This window comes from Ursus americanus, chromosome 22, assembly GCF_024610735.1.
Source record: "Ursus americanus isolate L20-20 chromosome 22, mUrsAme1.1.p, whole genome shotgun sequence".
Classification (NCBI taxonomy): Eukaryota; Metazoa; Chordata; class Mammalia; order Carnivora; family Ursidae; genus Ursus; species Ursus americanus.
In genome coordinates this window covers 35,022,735-35,040,394 of record NC_142148.1, presented here as the reverse complement: position 1 = coordinate 35,040,394, position 17,660 = coordinate 35,022,735, and the positions used below count along the sequence as shown (strand labels likewise).

The 17,660-nt window shown below is 51.7% G+C and overlaps 1 protein-coding gene across 2 annotated transcripts in view; it reads left to right on the top strand.

Moving 5' to 3' along the window:
- JAG1 (jagged canonical Notch ligand 1) overlaps positions 1-17,660 on the top strand; it is a 35,705-nt gene that overhangs the window by 11,329 nt on the left and 6,716 nt on the right. For both annotated transcript variants that reach the window (XM_045809049.2, XM_045809057.2), the window contains 15 exons: positions 3,943-4,197; positions 5,922-5,982; positions 9,827-9,957; positions 10,264-10,383; positions 10,825-10,938; positions 12,158-12,271; positions 12,864-12,977; positions 13,394-13,440; positions 13,763-13,936; positions 14,372-14,522; positions 15,350-15,514; positions 15,992-16,105; positions 16,633-16,746; positions 16,849-16,962; positions 17,107-17,223. In XM_045809049.2, coding sequence (XP_045665005.2) covers positions 3,943-4,197; positions 5,922-5,982; positions 9,827-9,957; positions 10,264-10,383; positions 10,825-10,938; positions 12,158-12,271; positions 12,864-12,977; positions 13,394-13,440; positions 13,763-13,936; positions 14,372-14,522; positions 15,350-15,514; positions 15,992-16,105; positions 16,633-16,746; positions 16,849-16,962; positions 17,107-17,223 — 1,905 coding nt within the window. The remainder of the gene's footprint in view (positions 1-3,942; positions 4,198-5,921; positions 5,983-9,826; positions 9,958-10,263; positions 10,384-10,824; positions 10,939-12,157; positions 12,272-12,863; positions 12,978-13,393; positions 13,441-13,762; positions 13,937-14,371; positions 14,523-15,349; positions 15,515-15,991; positions 16,106-16,632; positions 16,747-16,848; positions 16,963-17,106; positions 17,224-17,660) is intronic.

Below are 17,660 nucleotides of genomic sequence, written 5' to 3'. Positions count from 1 at the left end.
AGCTAAACATTGGGAAGATGGGGGGTTGGGGGGGAAATAGATGCTTCACATATTCTGGTGGAGACTGGTCTTCTCCTTCCCTTCCCCCTGAGATGTTAAAACACTCTGGTAGAGTGAACGTCCTTGAGATTGATCCTGGCTCGTGGCAGGAGCTGGTTCAGGACACCTGTTAGGGCGTGCAGGACCCCTGGCATCTGCAGGGCCCTTCCTGGGCCTTCCCTCACGCCACAGGTCAGGTAGCTCTGCCCCTGGGAAGCTGGTGCCCATCCAGAGCTGCCCACAGCTGTCTGCATTTCAGGGTAGCCCTGTTGTGGGGTTCTGGGGCATCTCCTCGCTGGGGAGAGGCTCACCAAGTCACTGGAAGGGCACAAGGAAGACTTGGGGAGAAGGAGCTTTCAGACCTCTACTCTGGAAGAAAGGAATTGCCCCAAAGTCCTGGAATGCCTACGGCGAGTCACTGAAGTTCACTTTGTGAACCCCAAAGAGGAGGGAGTGGTTTATCTGCTGGCTTATTCAGCCTCTCTTTTTACAGTACTTCCAAAGGATCTTGAATTCACGTTCAGAACCATATTTGGCATCTTCTCTCTCCAAATTAGATCCTGCCTAGGGCCCTTCATGGATGACTGGCACCAGCATTTCAACACCTAGCACCATGAGCCAGAAATCTGGAGGACACCCTGTTGTACCTCCCTTTCTCTTAGCATCCATATCGAATCAACCTCCAGGTTCTAAACAAATCTTCTGTCCAGTGTTTCACTGGAGTCCTGCCACCTCCCGCCATTTCCCCTGCCACTATGCTGGTCCAAGTCACCATCTGCTGACACCTGAGTGCCTATGGTGGCGGCCGAATTAGTGCCTCCATGTCTACTCTGGTCCACCTCTGCTGCTTTCTCCAACATTCTGCCATCCTGGTCTCTCCAGGGCATTTTCCTTTTTTAATGTAAATATGATTGACCTACAATGTCCTCTATTAGTTTCTGGGGTACATCTTGATTCGATTTGATGGTCAGCTTCCCTGAGAGCCACTTGGTGGCTTCCTGTTGCTCTTGGGACAGCTCTTTGGCCCGAAAGGCCTTGCACGGTCATCTTGTTTGCCAGCTAGCTCCATCCCACGTGCCACATTGTCCTCTACCATATCCGGATTCTGGTCCTATCCCACCAGTCACCGTTCTGTCCTCAGATGCGTCCTCCCATTCTGTCCTGCCACAGGGCCCTTGCACCTGCTGTTTGCGCTGCCTGGAATGTTTTGCGTATTACTCCCTTTACCCCCTGTCCCTTCCATGGGACTGTACTCCGTGAGGGCAAAGGCCAAGGATGTGGAGCAACCCAGATGGAGTTGGCTGCTCTTTGGGGGCCAAATAAGTTGCCAAAATGCTGGCTTCAGATTGGAGGCCGAGCCCTGAGTTTTAAGACGCAGAATTCCTTCTCACGTGGGCTCTGCAGAGAGGGGCTGGCCCAGATGAACCCCAGGTGCTGTTCGTGCATTAGAGTGTTGTCTGAGGCTGGCCCTCCTGGCGTCCGTCCTCTGAGATCATTTCTCTTCTGTTTCAGAGCTGTCCTAGACAAGGGTACACGTTTTTCGGTCTCCCCCAGTGCAAATGGTTTTCAGTGTATGGGACTGCTCAGGAGATGCGCCAACACAAACAAGCTTACTCAGACCAGGTTTTCCTTCTACCTAGCCCTCTTGACGAAGGTCCTGGTTGGTGTGGCCCCGGGGTTATGCTCCGACTCGCCTCATCACCTCCGCCTTGGCCTCCGGGGCTCTGGTGGGGGCTTTGTGCTCCATCGTCACACAGTGAGGGTCTGTAACATCCTTTTCCAGTCATAAAGCTGGGCTCCCAAGTGAACTACCCCCCGGATACACCTCTGTGCCCCAAGCTGAGCGGAAGGTTGATTCAGGTGGCGGCAGCTCAGAAGCAGCAGGCAGCAGACGTGATCCCTCTAACCCAGAAGCCAGAGAGCATGTTCCACACCCCCGACTCCCTGCCTCTGGGCTGCTGGGAGAAACCTGCCACCCAGCTGCGAAGTTGGTTCTACAGATCTGTTAGCCCCATGGAGGATTCCGGAATGACCGTTTTCATATTTTCTAGACCTAGGTGGAAAGCCTACCTAACTACTGAAAATGACCCGTCAGCCTGGGCCTTTAGGATTGCCCTGGACTCTTGGCTGGGTTGTGTGTTGTTACCTGCCCCAGAGATGCTGGAGGCCTTTGAAACGTGTGTTTAAATAATTCCTTTATTAAGATCTCGTAATCACATGGTAATAACTCGCTACACTTTTTAATTGAACCGGCAGAACAAACACACAGTTAATGGAGGGACATTTTTGTCATTCTTCGGCCTGTGTTTATTTGTAAAACTTAATGTTAGTGAAGCGTTATCTGCAAGTGGTTGTGTGTGTGCTGGGGTGTAAGTCTGCAGGTATGTGGGCTTGTTCAAAGCTTGTCCTGCCCACACGACAGTTAAAGCCAGAGGGTGAACGCTGGGGCGAAGCTGGAAGTCGTGTGGACGGAGCCCCTCAGGAGCTCCTCCCTCCTTCCCTGGTCACCTGTTGGCTTTGCATAACCTTGTAGGTGAGCACAGGCCTTGGGCCTAGAAAAACAGGGGTGTGGGTGGGTAAGAACCGTGGGTAAGAACCACAGACATAGCGAGTAGGTCCTAATACGGTCTCTCCGAGGTGGCCTTGCATTTGACAAGGCGGCGAAGGGTTGGTGCTGGCAGGGTTAAGAAAACAAACCCCAGATCAGGCCGCGGTGCTGACTTAGTGCCTCGCTTCCTTTTCACGTCCCTCCCCTGGGCGCCTGGCACCTGGCGTTGGCGTTTATTTCTGTACCTGGCTCTTCTCTCAGACTAGATGATAAGTGACCTCAGGGCAGGACCCCTTCTTACTCCTCCTGAGAGCTGGCTGCCTGAGCTCTGGGCATGTTCCTTTTCAATGGGCACCTTTAAAGGAGCATGACTTGGCTCAGACAAACCCCCAAGCTACCTGTCTCTAAACTGGGGTGCGTTACTTTTCCCCCTCTGCCTTCTGGGCGAAGGTGAAAGGTGAGACGCATCAAGTCCGTGGCACAAGGGCCAGCTGACAAGGTGGCAAAGTTTATCATTTTTTAAAAACCTAACTCTACCCCTTGGCTTCTAGTGAAGAGTTCGGAAGGTAGACCAAGCCCTTCTAAAGCATGACCCAAGATGCTAAAACCAGAAGAGCAGGCTCGCTAACCTTTACCTGGAATCAGGTGCTTTCTATAATATGTAAAGTGCTTTTGCAAATGCCCAACAATGCAATAGAACACTTGGCAAAGGAGAGAAACAGGTTACAGTTCACAGGAACAGCTACAGATGGCTGGGTAACCACGTGGAAGGGTGCTCACCATCACTTAAATGCTAATTAAAGTAAGAGATACTTCTTTACCTATCAGGCAGAGATCAGAAAGTTTGATTATCTATACTATGTTGGCGTTGCTGGCAGGAAACCCGGTTTCCCGTGCAGGTGGAAGGACAGGCTGACGGGGCTTCCTTTGCGGTAGTTTGCGGCTGGCTGTGGATGGACGTGCATTGGGTGCGCTTCTGTTTCTAGAAGGCCTCTTACTGCTAGAACCACGCACGTGGGCAGATGGGTACAAGGATGTTCGTTGTGGCTTTGCTGAATCGTAAAAGGTCCAAGTAACCTAAATGTACACGTCAGGAATTAGGTGAACATATTTCCTTGTATTCCCAGACAGGGAAATACTACGCACCCATTAAAAAGGGTAAATAAATGTAAAAGGATGGTTGCCTCCGGGAAGGGGGACAGGCTTTTCACTTTTCTGCCCTTTTGTACTGTTTGCATTTTGTACTATGTGCATTTGTTTTTGTTATTAAAAACAGGCACAATGGTCAGGGGAGAAGACTCTGTTGTGAATGTTAATGCAATCAGTGCTTTATTATTTGTATTTCCTTGCTCTAGAGCCTGACAGCATTATTGAAAAGGCTTCTCACTCGGGCATGATAAACCCCAGCAGGCAGTGGCAGACGCTGAAGCAGAACACAGGGGTTGCCCACTTTGAGTATCAGATCCGCGTCACCTGTGATGACTATTACTATGGCTTTGGCTGCAATAAGTTCTGCCGACCCCGAGATGACTTCTTTGGACACTATGCCTGCGACCAGAATGGCAACAAAACGTGCATGGAGGGCTGGATGGGCCCGGAATGTAACAGAGGTGTGTGGGCCTGTGCTGGGTGGGTTATAACCAGCTCTGAGTGGCTGTCGCCATTGGGGTCGGGTTCTTTCCCCACCCAGTCAAGTGGCTGTCTCAGGTTGGGGCGGTGTTTGGGCTGTTTTCTAGGCCTGAGGCACAAAGATGCTGTTGGTGTGCGCCCCCCCCCCCCCCACCATTGGCTGTTAACAGCTCACAGCCGTTCCTTCTCTAGAGCATTGGCCTTGGCCAAACAGCCATTCCATGCCCCTTCCCTCTAGCTCACAGTCTGTGAACGACTGGATGGGGGTACAGAGGCCAGCCCCCGCTTCCACTCCGTGCTAGAGTTCACACTCCAGGGCTCCCCCTGGGATCAAGGCGAAGCCGGACTCCAGCTGAGACCCCTGCTCAGCCTTCCCCTGCCCCATCTGCTGCCTTCAGCTCCCTTCTCCTGTACCCAGATCCCTGTCTCAGGCTCTGCTTCTAAGGAACCTGACCCAAAACAGACGCTAAATGGGACAGGGTTAGCTCCATGCCTGAACTTGTGATCCTGTAGGAAATGACAGCCCCTGAGCTCAGGGTGGCCTGCTGGCGAGCTTTCACGGGGCATCTCGGGGGCCGTGGCGTTGAGGGGTAGGGGTGAGTGGTGAACTTGAGCTTTCAGACTCGTGTAGATTTGGACCCATCACAGCAGTGTAAGCTTGCATATGTGCTGTCCGATGTCCCAGCCCTTCTGGGATTCAGGGAGTTAACTGCATAGTCACAGATGTTCACAGAATCATCTGTGATTTGTACCTTTACAAAGCTTCTAATTCATAGCAAATGGGTAATTCTAGTTGACCAGAGTAGGCCCTCACGAACATGACTGTACTTTGCTTGTTTCACCTAATTTGGTAAATTCTTCCAGGATGCACTCAAATTAAAAAGGGAGTTTTTGAATTGTGACTGACGGGCAGGACAAAGAGGAATTTGCAGGTCTCCTGAGCTTTTCTTAAATCACTAGAATTTTAAAAGGATGGCATTTCTGGGATCGAAATGAAAGAATTGGCAAACGTACTTAAAGTAGTTGGTGTTCTAAAAAAAAAAAATCAGTAACAATTACTTAAAAACCGCGTTTAGTGTTTTTTTAACCATCTGTTCAATTTAAAAAAAAAAAGAAAAAATAAAGGAAGCAGAATTGCTTTGCAAGGATACTTTGCAACAGTACCACCCGATCTGGCCTCCGGATTAGCCTGCCAAATGAAGCCAGCCCTGTTGGCTTTGTTAGTCCCCTGGGATTTTTGAGCCATCAGGCGTTTTAGGGGGTGGGGCGGGGATGTGGGGGTTAAGGAGGCTGGGGCTCATCTGAATGTGCCCTCATGGGACAGAGTAGTTGAGATGAGGAAGGATCTCAGCTCCTGTTCTTTTGGAAAGGGTGGGAATTGACAGCGAGCAGAGTAGCTATTGTTGAGAGAGACTGGATGAAGACCCCCCTCCCCCATCAGCTTGCCAGCGTTTGTCCCTGAGTAGTATCATGTTTTGAAGATCTGCTAGCAAGGCCTTGAAGTTTAAAGCTGGATTTGCTATTTGGGCACCTCCCATCTTCTTGTCCTTACAATGGACTTGACATGAGATCTCTTAAAGTCGTGGATTTTGTAGGCTTAATGTACTAGGCCATTCTCATGATGATGGTGGTGGTGGTGGTGCAAGAAACAGTGTGCTTGACTCATCTTTGTGTTTGTTTGTTTTTTGTTTTTGTTTTTTTACAGCTATTTGCAGACAGGGCTGTAGTCCCAAGCATGGGTCTTGCAAACTCCCAGGTGACTGCAGGTAAATGACTAAACTTTTTTTTTTTTAAATCCTTTACTGCAAGAGGGGGACTGAAGTTATTGCGAATATGCTTCTTTTTCTTTGGAGGACAAGAAAGTTGAAAAAAAAATCCAAATAGGCACATCCGAAGCTTATTAAATTATACCAGCTGTCTGGTGGAATGTGCACACTTCTCTCTCGGAAGAAAAAACTCTTATGGGCATAGTCAGTGACTTCATGTATTAACTGTTCTGTAAATTGATAACACGTTTTTATAATCTTCCCCTTAAAGTGCTAATGGATGAGATGGAGGGATGTGGGTTTCTTTGAGTCTGTCTCCTCCCCCAACCTGGTTTTCCATCTCCCAGCCCTCCCCCACTTTTCCCATCACTAGGGGACAGCGGAGCATTCTTTAGAATGGGATTAGTACAATCTCCTGGCCCCTTTGCAGGCGGGAGCCGGGCCGGTGCTGAGAGGTTAATGGCTGCGCTGGAATCTTGTCAGTTGAGCCTGATGAATGTAGACTTTTGCTGCTGGCCTTTGAAGTCTGTTCTTTTATGGTCCCGGACAATGCAGAAGCCAGAGACCCACCCCGACTGCTTCATGATTACAGTTTTTGGAACCTTCTTGAAACGTACATTATGCCAATTCGGGAAGGGCTTGTTTCAGGAAATGGTGTTGGTGTCTGTGGCATTCTGACACGATCTCACACTTCTTACTCTCCCTCCTCCCAGACCTGAAGGATTAGCAGATTTAGTGTGACACTGAAAGGATCCTCGGGGCCTATCACTTTTGCCCCAGAAGCCGCCCTGGCTTGAGCCAAGGGAGGCCTACGAAACCGTCTAAACGAGTGCAGCTCAAACTGACATTACCTGGAGCTCTTGTTAGGATGCAGAGCCCGATCCCGTAGGTCTGGGTGGGCGCGAGTCTCTGCATTTCTCACAAGCCCCCCAGTGACGCCACTGTTGCTGGTGGGACCATACTTTGGGAATCGCTGCCCCAGACCTCAGTGCCCATGTCCGTAATTCCCCCAATGAACCAAGGAACTGTTGGAATGCAGATTCCTGGGTGCCACCCCACACCCACTGAATCCCAGGCCAGGGTTTGGCCCAAGAATCTGCATTTTGAGGAGCCTCCCCCCCCCCCCCCCAAGCGATCTTGCTGCTCGGGGTATGCGGAGGACTGCCGCTTTGCAGAGAGTTCTCTGGGGTGTTCACTTTGTGGCTCTGTCACCGCATCTGTCCCGCTCCTGTGCAGCGGGGCCACTGAGCTCTGAGGCCTGACACCGAAGTGAAAACTAAAGCAGCTGGGACTAAAGTAAACCCAGGTTGACCTGGAATTGTCTCTTCCTCCACTTCAGAGAGAAGTTTATTTTCTGGAAGGCTGGGGGGGGGGTTCGCATACTAAGCCCCACTCGTGGCCGCTGAGCGTTGTATTTGACAGCATTGCTGTCAAAGTTTGAGCAGGAATCCACCTACCTTCACCCTTCTTAATTAAGGGCGTTCTAGAGAAAGTCGGATCAGCAGCGCCATGAGCGACTCCGGGCCTGCTCCGCGCTCAGATGAGTATCAGTGGAGGCCGACCGCGATTTCTGCTACTGTCATCAGAATGGGGAGGGCCCTCCCAGCCAGAACAACAGGCTTTGTTTCCAGAATTTAGCCCTTTCTCTTTCGAAGTCTCCCCTCCCACTCCCTGCCCAGACACGCACTGCTGCCCTTATTTACTTAAGGTGCCATTTTCCCACAGGTCATTTGCATAGTCTCCCGGCCCATCTCGTTCTGCCTACCTTGAAAGAAAATCCAAACAGAACCTTCTAGCCGAGGAAGTTCAGGTTGTGTCCTGCTGCAGAAATAGTTGAATGGCGAGTTACCTGTAACTTGTCTGATGGATTATGTAGTACAGAGGTGGTGGGGTTTTTGGTTTGTTGTTTTTTTTTTTTTTTTTTCATCCCCACGTGGGAAAACTTCACTGGGTCTGTTGTTCCCAAGTAGACCTAGATTCCTTCTCCTGGGTGCACATGCTTTGCTTTATTGCAAGCCTGCCAATAATATCAAACTTAATGATGAATCATCGTATGAGGAAAGTCGCTTCAAATTCTCATGAGAACCTTAATCACATATTATTAAACTGGGATAACTTTGTGGATGCCTCTTTTAGGGTCAGTATTTTTATTTGTTTTCTTTTGAAGTCATCCATGGCCTCTTGTGGTTTCTTCTTTATGCTCGGGGATCCAGCTCTCATTAATTAAGAGGTGAGGTTGGGTCCTCAGCTGCCTCTTCTTGCTTTTATTAGGCAAATTGAAGCGGTGTAACCACCCCCAATTTGGAAGGGAGTAAGAGAAGACAGTAAGAATACTGCTGCTTCCAAATCAGCTCCCTCTTAATATCTCTAAACCTCAGATAATCTTTTACTGAATGAAACCCCCCTCCCCCAACTCCCACTAACTTGAGTGTCCCACTACTTAAAAAAAATTTCTACTGGATTTTTTTCTTAACTGCTGTGAATGGTCACGGTCATTTAGACTGCTGTTCTGTTTTACGTAAGGCCGAACCCTCTGTCTGATTAAACCACGCATTCTGGTGGTTCTTTGAATTGGGGTGTGGATGGCTTGTTTGTGGAAGTTAGGAAGTGGTTAGTCAGTGTTCTCAGGGGTTAAGCTGACTCTTGGCCGTGGGTGATTAGCTATTAGCTGGATCCCTATAATTTTCCCATGATAAGGATTTGCTAGCCTGCCTCTGGCTCTCTGGAAACGGAAAGCCTTCCCTTCTTGAGGGTGCTTGTTTTCCAGAGTTAGAGCTGAGTGGCTTGGGGTGGGGGAGGGTGCTGGTAGTTCTTACTGGGGCTTTTCCCAGGTCCTGTTCTAGAAATGCTCTGCTCATCCCTGTTCCATGCTCACCCCACCTTCACCAGGCTTTCTCCTGTTTGTCAAAGCCTGAGTTTTGAGAGGGCGGTTAAAGTTTCCGAGGGCTTGAAACTTGAGGGGAGGGTGGCTGAGACCCTGCCCTCTCTCCCACCCTAGGTGAAGGTTTATGTTTGTGTTTCTGTTTGGGGATCAAAGGCACCATTTGGCCTTGAAAGAGTCCGATTAATGAGGCGCTTATAAAGGAAACTCGACTCTGTTCCCCAATACTAGATAAACTGAGTTGACCTTTCCCCCCCCCCAAAGTGAGAAATAACTATAAAATGAATTAGCGTAAGCAGCCCCGGTAGTGGGTCATAAATTGTCTATGGGATTGGTTCCAAGTGCTGTGGCTTCCCTCACTCTCCTGCAGAAGGGTGTTCTGAGATCTTCGCCTCCTCTTTGCCAGAGGAGGGGGCCCCCTTCCCCCCCTCGTTTGATTTCCTAAAGCCTCATCAGGAGGTGGCTTCCTGCCGCCCTGGGTGTCTTGTTGCATTTTTGCGCACTGGGGTCGCGACTTGCTCTTTAGACAAAGAGCCGGGCTGCTGTGGAAAGCTGCCGAACGGGCCGCCTTGAGAAGACTTTCACATGGCTATTGTCACCCGAGAGTCCTTCCTCGGCCTCCATAGCTGGCCGGGCCCTGAACTGATTTATTCCACGCCCCCACCCTCGCCCAGCCCTGTGAGCCTGAGAAGAGAGTGGCTTTGTGAGGGCAGTCCCCGCCAGCCTCTCCCCAGACAGCCCTGCTTTTGTGGCAAGTCGCCTGGGAGGGGACCTCGGCCCAACCACCGAAAATGTTTGTTTAGACGGAGCCCCCGCACAAACCTTGCAAGTCTGACTGTCCTGTCACCAAAAACGAAACAAGACCAGAAAGGCCTGGACTTCTTAGCCTTGCATTTAAATGGCACAGATCTCTCCGAATGTTCTAAGGACTAAAGGGAGCGTGCACTGTCTGTCTGTCCCCAGGTGCCAGTACGGCTGGCAAGGCCTGTACTGTGACAAGTGCATCCCGCACCCTGGGTGCGTCCATGGCACCTGTAACGAGCCCTGGCAGTGCCTCTGTGAGACCAACTGGGGTGGCCAGCTCTGCGACAAAGGTACGCTCCTTGGGGACTGGACCCTGGGGCAGGACAGGGGGACCACGGGAGGCGTGGGAGAACTTAAGCGGGGGGGGGGGGGGCGTAATTGGGTTTTTACTTTTATTTATTTTTATTTGTAGGGGCTTTTCATTCTGAATCTGTCTGAATTTGCCTTTAACGCCATGGTTTGGGATATTTTTTCCTGGTTTTAGTTTTAAAAGAGGACCGGTCAGTGGGGGCGGGTGGGGGCAGCACTAGAAAAAGGGCGGCTCGGCAGCCTGTGCCGTCTGCTCTGAGCCACTGACGTCTCGGGGTCCCTGGCAGATCTCAACTACTGCGGCACCCGCCAGCCCTGTCTCAACGGGGGGACCTGCAGCAACACGGGTCCCGACAAGTATCAGTGTTCCTGCCCTGAGGGCTATTCAGGATCCAACTGCGAAATCGGTAAGTGGTTCAGGCCCAACCAGAGCCCTTCCTTTAATTTTTGGGTATGCTCAGCTTAAGAAAAAGGCCCCATACGCTCAGGGATTTGTGAAAAGATGAAAGTAGCCTCCAGAGTGAAGACTTACCCCAGCAGTTCCGTGGGTCTTGGAGACTTCCTGGAGGCAGCGCGAGGGTCTCCGGTGATGCTGCCTAGCGTGGGGGTGGGGCGTTTGCCACGCGGTGACCCTGGCTCTGAGATGCCTTGGAATGTGCTGGAGACCCTCAGGGCGGGAGAGGCCTTCCCGTCTTCCCTAGACACAGCAGGGTTATAGCACATGCTTGCTTTCATTTTTTTGAAGCGAGCTTGAGCTGGTGGCCCAGGCGTGGGACTTGGCTGCGGGGAGAGGACATAGGTAGCCACAAGCGGGAGCCCCTTGCTGACTGCCCTGCTGGTTTTCGCAGCGGAGCACGCCTGCCTGTCTGACCCCTGCCACAACAGAGGCAGCTGCAGGGAGACCTCGCTGGGGTTTGAGTGTGAGTGTGCCCCGGGCTGGACGGGCCCCACGTGCTCCACAAGTAAGTCTGGGTTTCAGCCTGTGTCTTTTCCAGGGGATCACTGTATTGAGTGTTGGGCTGGGGGCTGGGACCTGGGCTGGGTTCAGTGTCAGGTCTCCGTGATGGGTCTGTCTTGGTGGGAGGGTGTGGCTTGGGCTTCCAGCCCTTACACTGGAAGTCTCCAGGCACCCTCATCCCAGTGCGCTAAGTTAGCACATGGGGCGGCTACTAGAAGAAACTTCTCCATGGGATACCTCCGTCCTTCTTGTGTGCTCCCTGGAGCTCTGCCTCTGCCCAATCACGTCTTAGTTCTTCTCCTTGCAGCCATGGAGAGGCCGCCCACAGGGGAGGCTGTCACTCCTGAATGTGGTCATGGGTGTAGGTGGCCCCCAAAGAGGAACCTAGGCTATAGAGTTGTCGTGGCTGCGAGGCCTGGCTGCACGTCCGAACCCACCGGGGTGCTGGACAGTTGCAGGTGGGGGGGTCCCCACAGTTCATTTGCGGGATTGGGGAGTCCACATTCTTTCACAAGGATCTGGGTTTCTGAGGTGCAGCCAGGCCTGAGAACCAGCGTCGTCAGCACCCTGAGAGCAGCATGCCTGGTGAAGAATGTGGGTTCTGGGGTCGGGTCACCAGGGCTGGCACTGTGGCCCTGCCTGCATCTTGGGAGACTGGTCATTACCTCCCCGTGCCCTGTTTAGACGGGACAATAGCAATTCCCATCTCTTATGGTTGTGAAGAACCCATGAGCAAATTCAGAGCGAGAGCCTGGTCCTTTATAAGTGGGCAGCAGATGAATGAAGAGGCCACTATAGTCCCGTGTGGAAGTGGAGGTGGGGACCCCATTTATGTAATTTTGGGAAAACTCTGTGAGTAAATGAGAAGAATGAAGTTTTCTACCAGTAAAGATGACTTATTTTTCCTTACCTCTTCTTAGCTACCCGAGCCATGCTAAAACTTTTCTTTAAAAATAGAGTAGGCAGAGCTAGATGTCCCATGTTACCAGTAGGTCGATGCTCTGGGGATCCAGCTGGCTTTCCCTGCTGCTTAGGTCGGGGATTAAATGAACTGGGGCAGTGGAGGATTTAAAGCTAAAATCAGGCCTTGTCGTCATAGCAGTCACTTATAGCAGGTGTCTGGCCCTGGAGTGAAGGCCCCTCATGTGAGGGTTGGCATTAAATTATTAATTGTCCAACGGACGGAGATTAAATTGCCAACCCTTTTCCCTTTTGTCCAACAGACATTGATGACTGTTCTCCAAATAACTGTTCCCACGGGGGAACCTGCCAGGACTTGGTTAATGGATTCAAGTGCGTGTGCCCACCCCAGTGGACTGGCAAAACGTGCCAGTTAGGTAAGGAGGTTCCTGCACCGAGGTTGGCTTTGACGATCCGAGCTGTTCCAGAAGATGAGCCTGAGGCTAGTGGTGTGAGTTTGCACACCATCATACGAACAAGTAATTTATTGTCAAGAGTCCAGCGGGCCTGGGAGAGAGAACTCGAATGCAAATGGCCTAGCTCTTTTAGGCCCTGTGGGAAAGTCGTGGGATTCCTTGAACCATGTCAGTCGTCTGTCCGAGGAGTGTTCAGCTGGGTTCCAAACGGGGATGGTCTCATGAGGAATGAGCTGTCTGCATTCTTCCTGCCATATTTAAATCCCAGCAACTAGGCTGCGCCGAGTTTCGCACAGCAATGCCTGGTGGCTTTCTGCTCTCCTGTTGGGGGCCCGTTGTCAACTAGCAGCCGGAGAGTTATCAATTAGCATTCCTTATTGGGTAATGGCTAGGGAGAGGGATCAGCTGTTCAAAATAGTGGGAACCTAGTATGTGTGATTTAGCTAGGTTATTAAAATGTCTTCTGGTTCAGAGAAACCATCGAGAGGTGGTTTTTTTTGGGGGGGTGGGGGTAAATCTCCATTTCTCACTGCCTCTCCACATTTTCTTTCAGATGCAAATGAATGTGAGGCCAAACCTTGTGTAAATGCCAAATCCTGTAAGAATCTGATCGCCAGCTACTACTGTGATTGCCTCCCGGGCTGGACGGGTCAGAATTGTGACATAAGTGAGTGCCTTTGTTTCCATTTTGATTTTTGTGAAACCTGAGCCCTGAAGGCTTTCTCAGCCTGTATGTGAGCTCCAGCTGGAAGACTTGAGTGGTAAAAGGAAAACCTCAGAGAGGCAGTGTTTTTGGAGAGGGAGTGATCAGTGCAGAAATGAAAACATGGTACTTTATCAGGCTCATTAGCCGGTAAAACAGCCATATGCTGATAAGGTGGCTAAAACAATGATGTGAAGTTTCACTGGCTCAGTCTGGAGGAATGAGGGAGGGTCCCACCCAGGTTCCCACCTTGTGTCAGGGGAAGCACACAGGAAATCTGATTTGAGGCTTTTATCTGTCCTGAGCCGAGAACGCTTTTCAGTGAAGCCCAATTTCAACGTAAATTGCCTCTTTAATATGATGACTTGTTTATTTTTCAGATATTAATGACTGCCTCGGCCAGTGTCAGAATGACGCCTCCTGTCGGGTATGTAAATCTTTGCTTAAACGAAAACCTTACTGATTGACACAAGTCCATAAGATACATGTGACCCTGGGAGAGCTCTGTCCCTCTGAGATTAAAAAATGCAGGTGAAAAGTGATTCTCTGGAAGTTTCACTTGGGCTCCTGTTACCCCCAGCCCCCTGGGAGCCATCTCGAAGGCATGCATGTAGAAATTCCTCTCACACATTTCGAGAGGCTGGGCGCTGAGCGATTTCGGTGCATCTGTGGACCCGCGGCAGTCCCCTGTGTTTGTGGAGTACAGAGGAAAAAAGCATGTGTTTCTCCCCCTCCTTCTCCTCTTCCAGGATTTGGTTAATGGTTATCGCTGTATCTGTCCACCTGGCTATGCAGGCGATCACTGTGAGAGGGACATCGATGAATGCGCCAGCAACCCCTGTTTGAACGGGGGTCACTGTCAGAATGAAATCAACAGATTCCAGTGTCTGTGTCCCACTGGTTTCTCTGGAAACCTCTGTCAGGTGAGCGGTGCTCGAACCTCCAAAGGCCAAGTTTCTATAGCAGAACTCCCTCCTCCTCCTCCTGCCCTCCCTTCCCCTGCCTCCTCCCCACCCTCTTCCCCTCCTGACTCTGTGGAGTTGCCATGAAGTCTGTTCAAATCCAGTGACCAGGGACTTCTGCTAGGTGAATGCAGGTGGAAGGACACCAAGGCGTGGTTTTCTTCATAGTGTCAGCAGCCTGTCGCTTTGACTTTGTGCCCCCGACTCCGAGCGCTCCCACTCTGCCCCGTTTCGCCCGTGCATCCCTGGACAGTCTCTAGGACATAACTGTGTATATTATGTAGGGTGCTCTAATGGAAGGAGGTGAAGGGGTCAGATTCCAGCGCCTGCTCCCCCAGAGCTGTTACAATCACACCTTCGCTTCCTCTCCCCCTTCCCTGCTCCGGGTCCTTGCAGCTGGACATAGATTATTGCGAGCCCAATCCCTGCCAGAACGGCGCTCAGTGCTACAACCGCGCCAGCGACTATTTCTGCAAGTGTCCTGAGGACTACGAGGGCAAGAACTGCTCCCGCCTTAAAGACCACTGCCGCACGACCCCCTGTGAAGGTACCTCCCCCGCCTGCCGTCCTGGCTGGCCTCCAGGGCTCCCTCCTCTTGCCCCATTTGCCGCTGCCCCTCGATATTCTCAGAAGCCGTGGAGGTGCGACCGAAAGCCCCTAGCCTGACCGCCTAGGGAAGCCAGCACATGTGGAAGCCATCTATTCAGGCCCGCCGGTGGGAGAACCATGTCCACACGTAGCCCAGGGGAGAGCATTCCTGATCTGGGGCGGGCTGATTTGCAGCACTGAGACATTCCTCAAAGCAGTGCTGCCAGAACTTTCTGCAGCCGTGGAAATGTCTGCTATCTGCACTGTCGGGTATGGTAGCCACAGGAGCATTTAGGGACTGGTGCAATGAGAAAGGGTGACTTGACTTAATTTCAATTCATTTAAATCTAAATAGCCACCCGTGTCTCGTGGCTGTTGTATTAGGTGACACGGCTTTATAGGGTCTCTGTCCTTCCCGCTTGCTTAAGTATGATTACATAGGAAGTAAAGCTGGTCCTGCTTCCTTTAGCAAGCTTCTGCCAGACTGAGGAGATGTCACAGGGAGGAGGAGAGGGGCCCACAGACACGTAGGCTTCTTAGCCACCTAGGGGGAAAATGCCATAAAGAAAACAAAACTTCTGTCTGCCTGGAGTCCCAGCTTTGCTTGTCACAGTGTGATGTGGCCCACTGCCAGAGTCTTGGCCCCCGAGGCGCCTCCTGATTTCTTACCCTCATTAGCCAAAGGGTGCCGGTCTCAGGAAAGCAAGCTTGGCGTAGGTCCTTGGCTTAGGAATGCCATGTCTTAGGGGTCCGTGGCTGTGATCTGATTCTGAGTCTGTCTTCTAGTGATTGACAGCTGCACAGTGGCCATGGCTTCCAACGACACGCCTGAGGGGGTGCGGTATATTTCCTCGAACGTCTGTGGTCCCCATGGGAAGTGCAAGAGTCAGTCGGGAGGCAAATTCACCTGTGACTGTAACAAAGGCTTCACCGGAACGTACTGCCATGAAAGTAAGACCCCTCTTCCGGGAATGGGTCAGGGTGCCCCCCCCACCCCGCCTCTGCCCAGCTCAGGGAGCATTTGAGCTTGAGCTGTTTCAGGCGAGACCAGTGAAGGCTTACCATTCCATCTGGGACCTAAGACTGAGTTGTGTTTAATTTATGAGATCACTGACACCTCTGACCTTTCAGCACATTTATGTTCTGGAATCTTACTAGTTTGGGTGGTCCTGCTTTTCTGTAGGAGTTTCTTCCCCACTCCCTCCAAGGAGCTTGGCCTATGAAGCATTAAATAAAACAGACAAGGCATCCTCTGGAGGCTTCTGCCTGAGAAGCTGCCTATTGAATTTGAGAAAGGGTCCTGATGGAGTTGAGAATGTTGAGGTGCCCCCTGGCCCCTCTTTTTCTCAGGAGGTGACCTTGGGACCAGTGCCTGGCTATGGCATTGGGTGTCCTTTATTCACCAGCTTTTTTGTCCTCGTTTCACAGATATTAACGACTGTGAGAGCAACCCCTGTAAAAATGGCGGCACTTGCATCGATGGGGTCAACTCCTACAAGTGCATCTGTAGTGACGGCTGGGAGGGGGCCTACTGTGAAACCAGTGAGTGTGTGGTCTTTCTGGGCCAGACGGCTTGGGGATAGTGGGGGGAATCCTCATGGGAAACTTGTTTTTTTCATGGGAATGAGACCATAAGACCCCAACCGTTTTTGTCACGGGACAGCACTGCCTGTGTCCCGTTAGTTGTGAATGCCGATGACAGCCAGAGGGGAGGAGCTTCTGCCATGGAGCTGTAGAGTCAGACTGTAATTAGGATAAATATCCCCGCTTGCAGAGAAAGTAACTTTCTGTTTTGATTGTAATTTGTGCCTGTCCTGACGTTAACTTCCATGGGAGCAACAGAGGTCTGTCCCTGTCTTGCCACCTTGAGGTGTTAAAAGTAACCCAGTGGAGGGCTCCTTTACTCCTGGAGAAAAGTGAAGGTGTTGAAGTCCCGGGATTGCTCAGCTGGTCTTGGACCTTGGAGCGGAAAGCAGTGGGTGGAGGTAGCCATAGGAAGGGTTCGGCTCTTACATGTGGCGAACAGTTCTGGAAGTTTCTTGAGCTGGGTGTCTCCTCTTTGATTCTAGACATTAACGACTGCAGCCAGAATCCCTGCCACAATGGGGGCTCGTGTCGTGACCTTGTCAACGACTTTTACTGTGACTGTAAAAACGGGTGGAAAGGGAAGACCTGCCACTCGCGTAAGTGGTAGCTGGCTGGCCCCCCCCCCCCCATGGACCCTCCCACCCTGTCTTCTGTGAGGGGGGCTGGCCAGGGGCTCACACGGAGATCCCCTCCTGCAGGTGACAGCCAGTGTGACGAGGCCACGTGCAACAACGGAGGCACCTGCTATGACGAAGGGGACGCTTTCAAGTGCATGTGTCCTGGAGGCTGGGAAGGGACGACCTGCAACATAGGTAGCTTTCTGCCCCACGTGGGGTTTGCAGTGGGCGTGGCCATCTCAACACCTAGGACTGTTTTCACGGTGGGTTCAGTTCTCTGCTCCCGGGACTGTGGTTGGATCCTCAGGGAGGGTGGTCCTGTCTGTTCTTGTCTTGTAGCCCGGAACAGTAGCTGCCTGCCCAACCCTTGCCATAACGGGGGCACCTGTGTGGTCAACGGGGACTCCTTCACGTGTGTCTGCAAAGAAGGCTGGGAGGGGCCCATCTGTACTCAGAGTGAGTGTCCCCCTGCCCCGCGTCCTTGAATTCTGTGAGGGCTGCAAGAGCACAGCCTAACACCCTCAGGGACTCGAGATGGAAACTAGAAGCAGAGCTGTTTGATGTCTGCTTCGGCATCACCTGGGTCTGTTCTAACGCCCGTGATGGACTGCAGCCCTGACCTGGGCATGAGAAAGTCGCCGAGGAGATAAGTGGAGACAGATGGTGTCTCGGTTCCCAGCGTGGGTCTGACGAGCAGCCTGTCTCCTTCCATTCTCACAGCCCCCTGCCCGCCGTGAGCGGGGCCTCTTCCTGTGTAGTGTCCCACGGCACAGGGAACACAGTGGGGCGCAGGCCTGGTTTCAATTGAACAGAGGTCTTCAGTGCCATTTGCCGGTGGAAACTACAACTCTTATCTTATGGCTATTAGGGAAATTAGGGGTGTTTCTACTTAG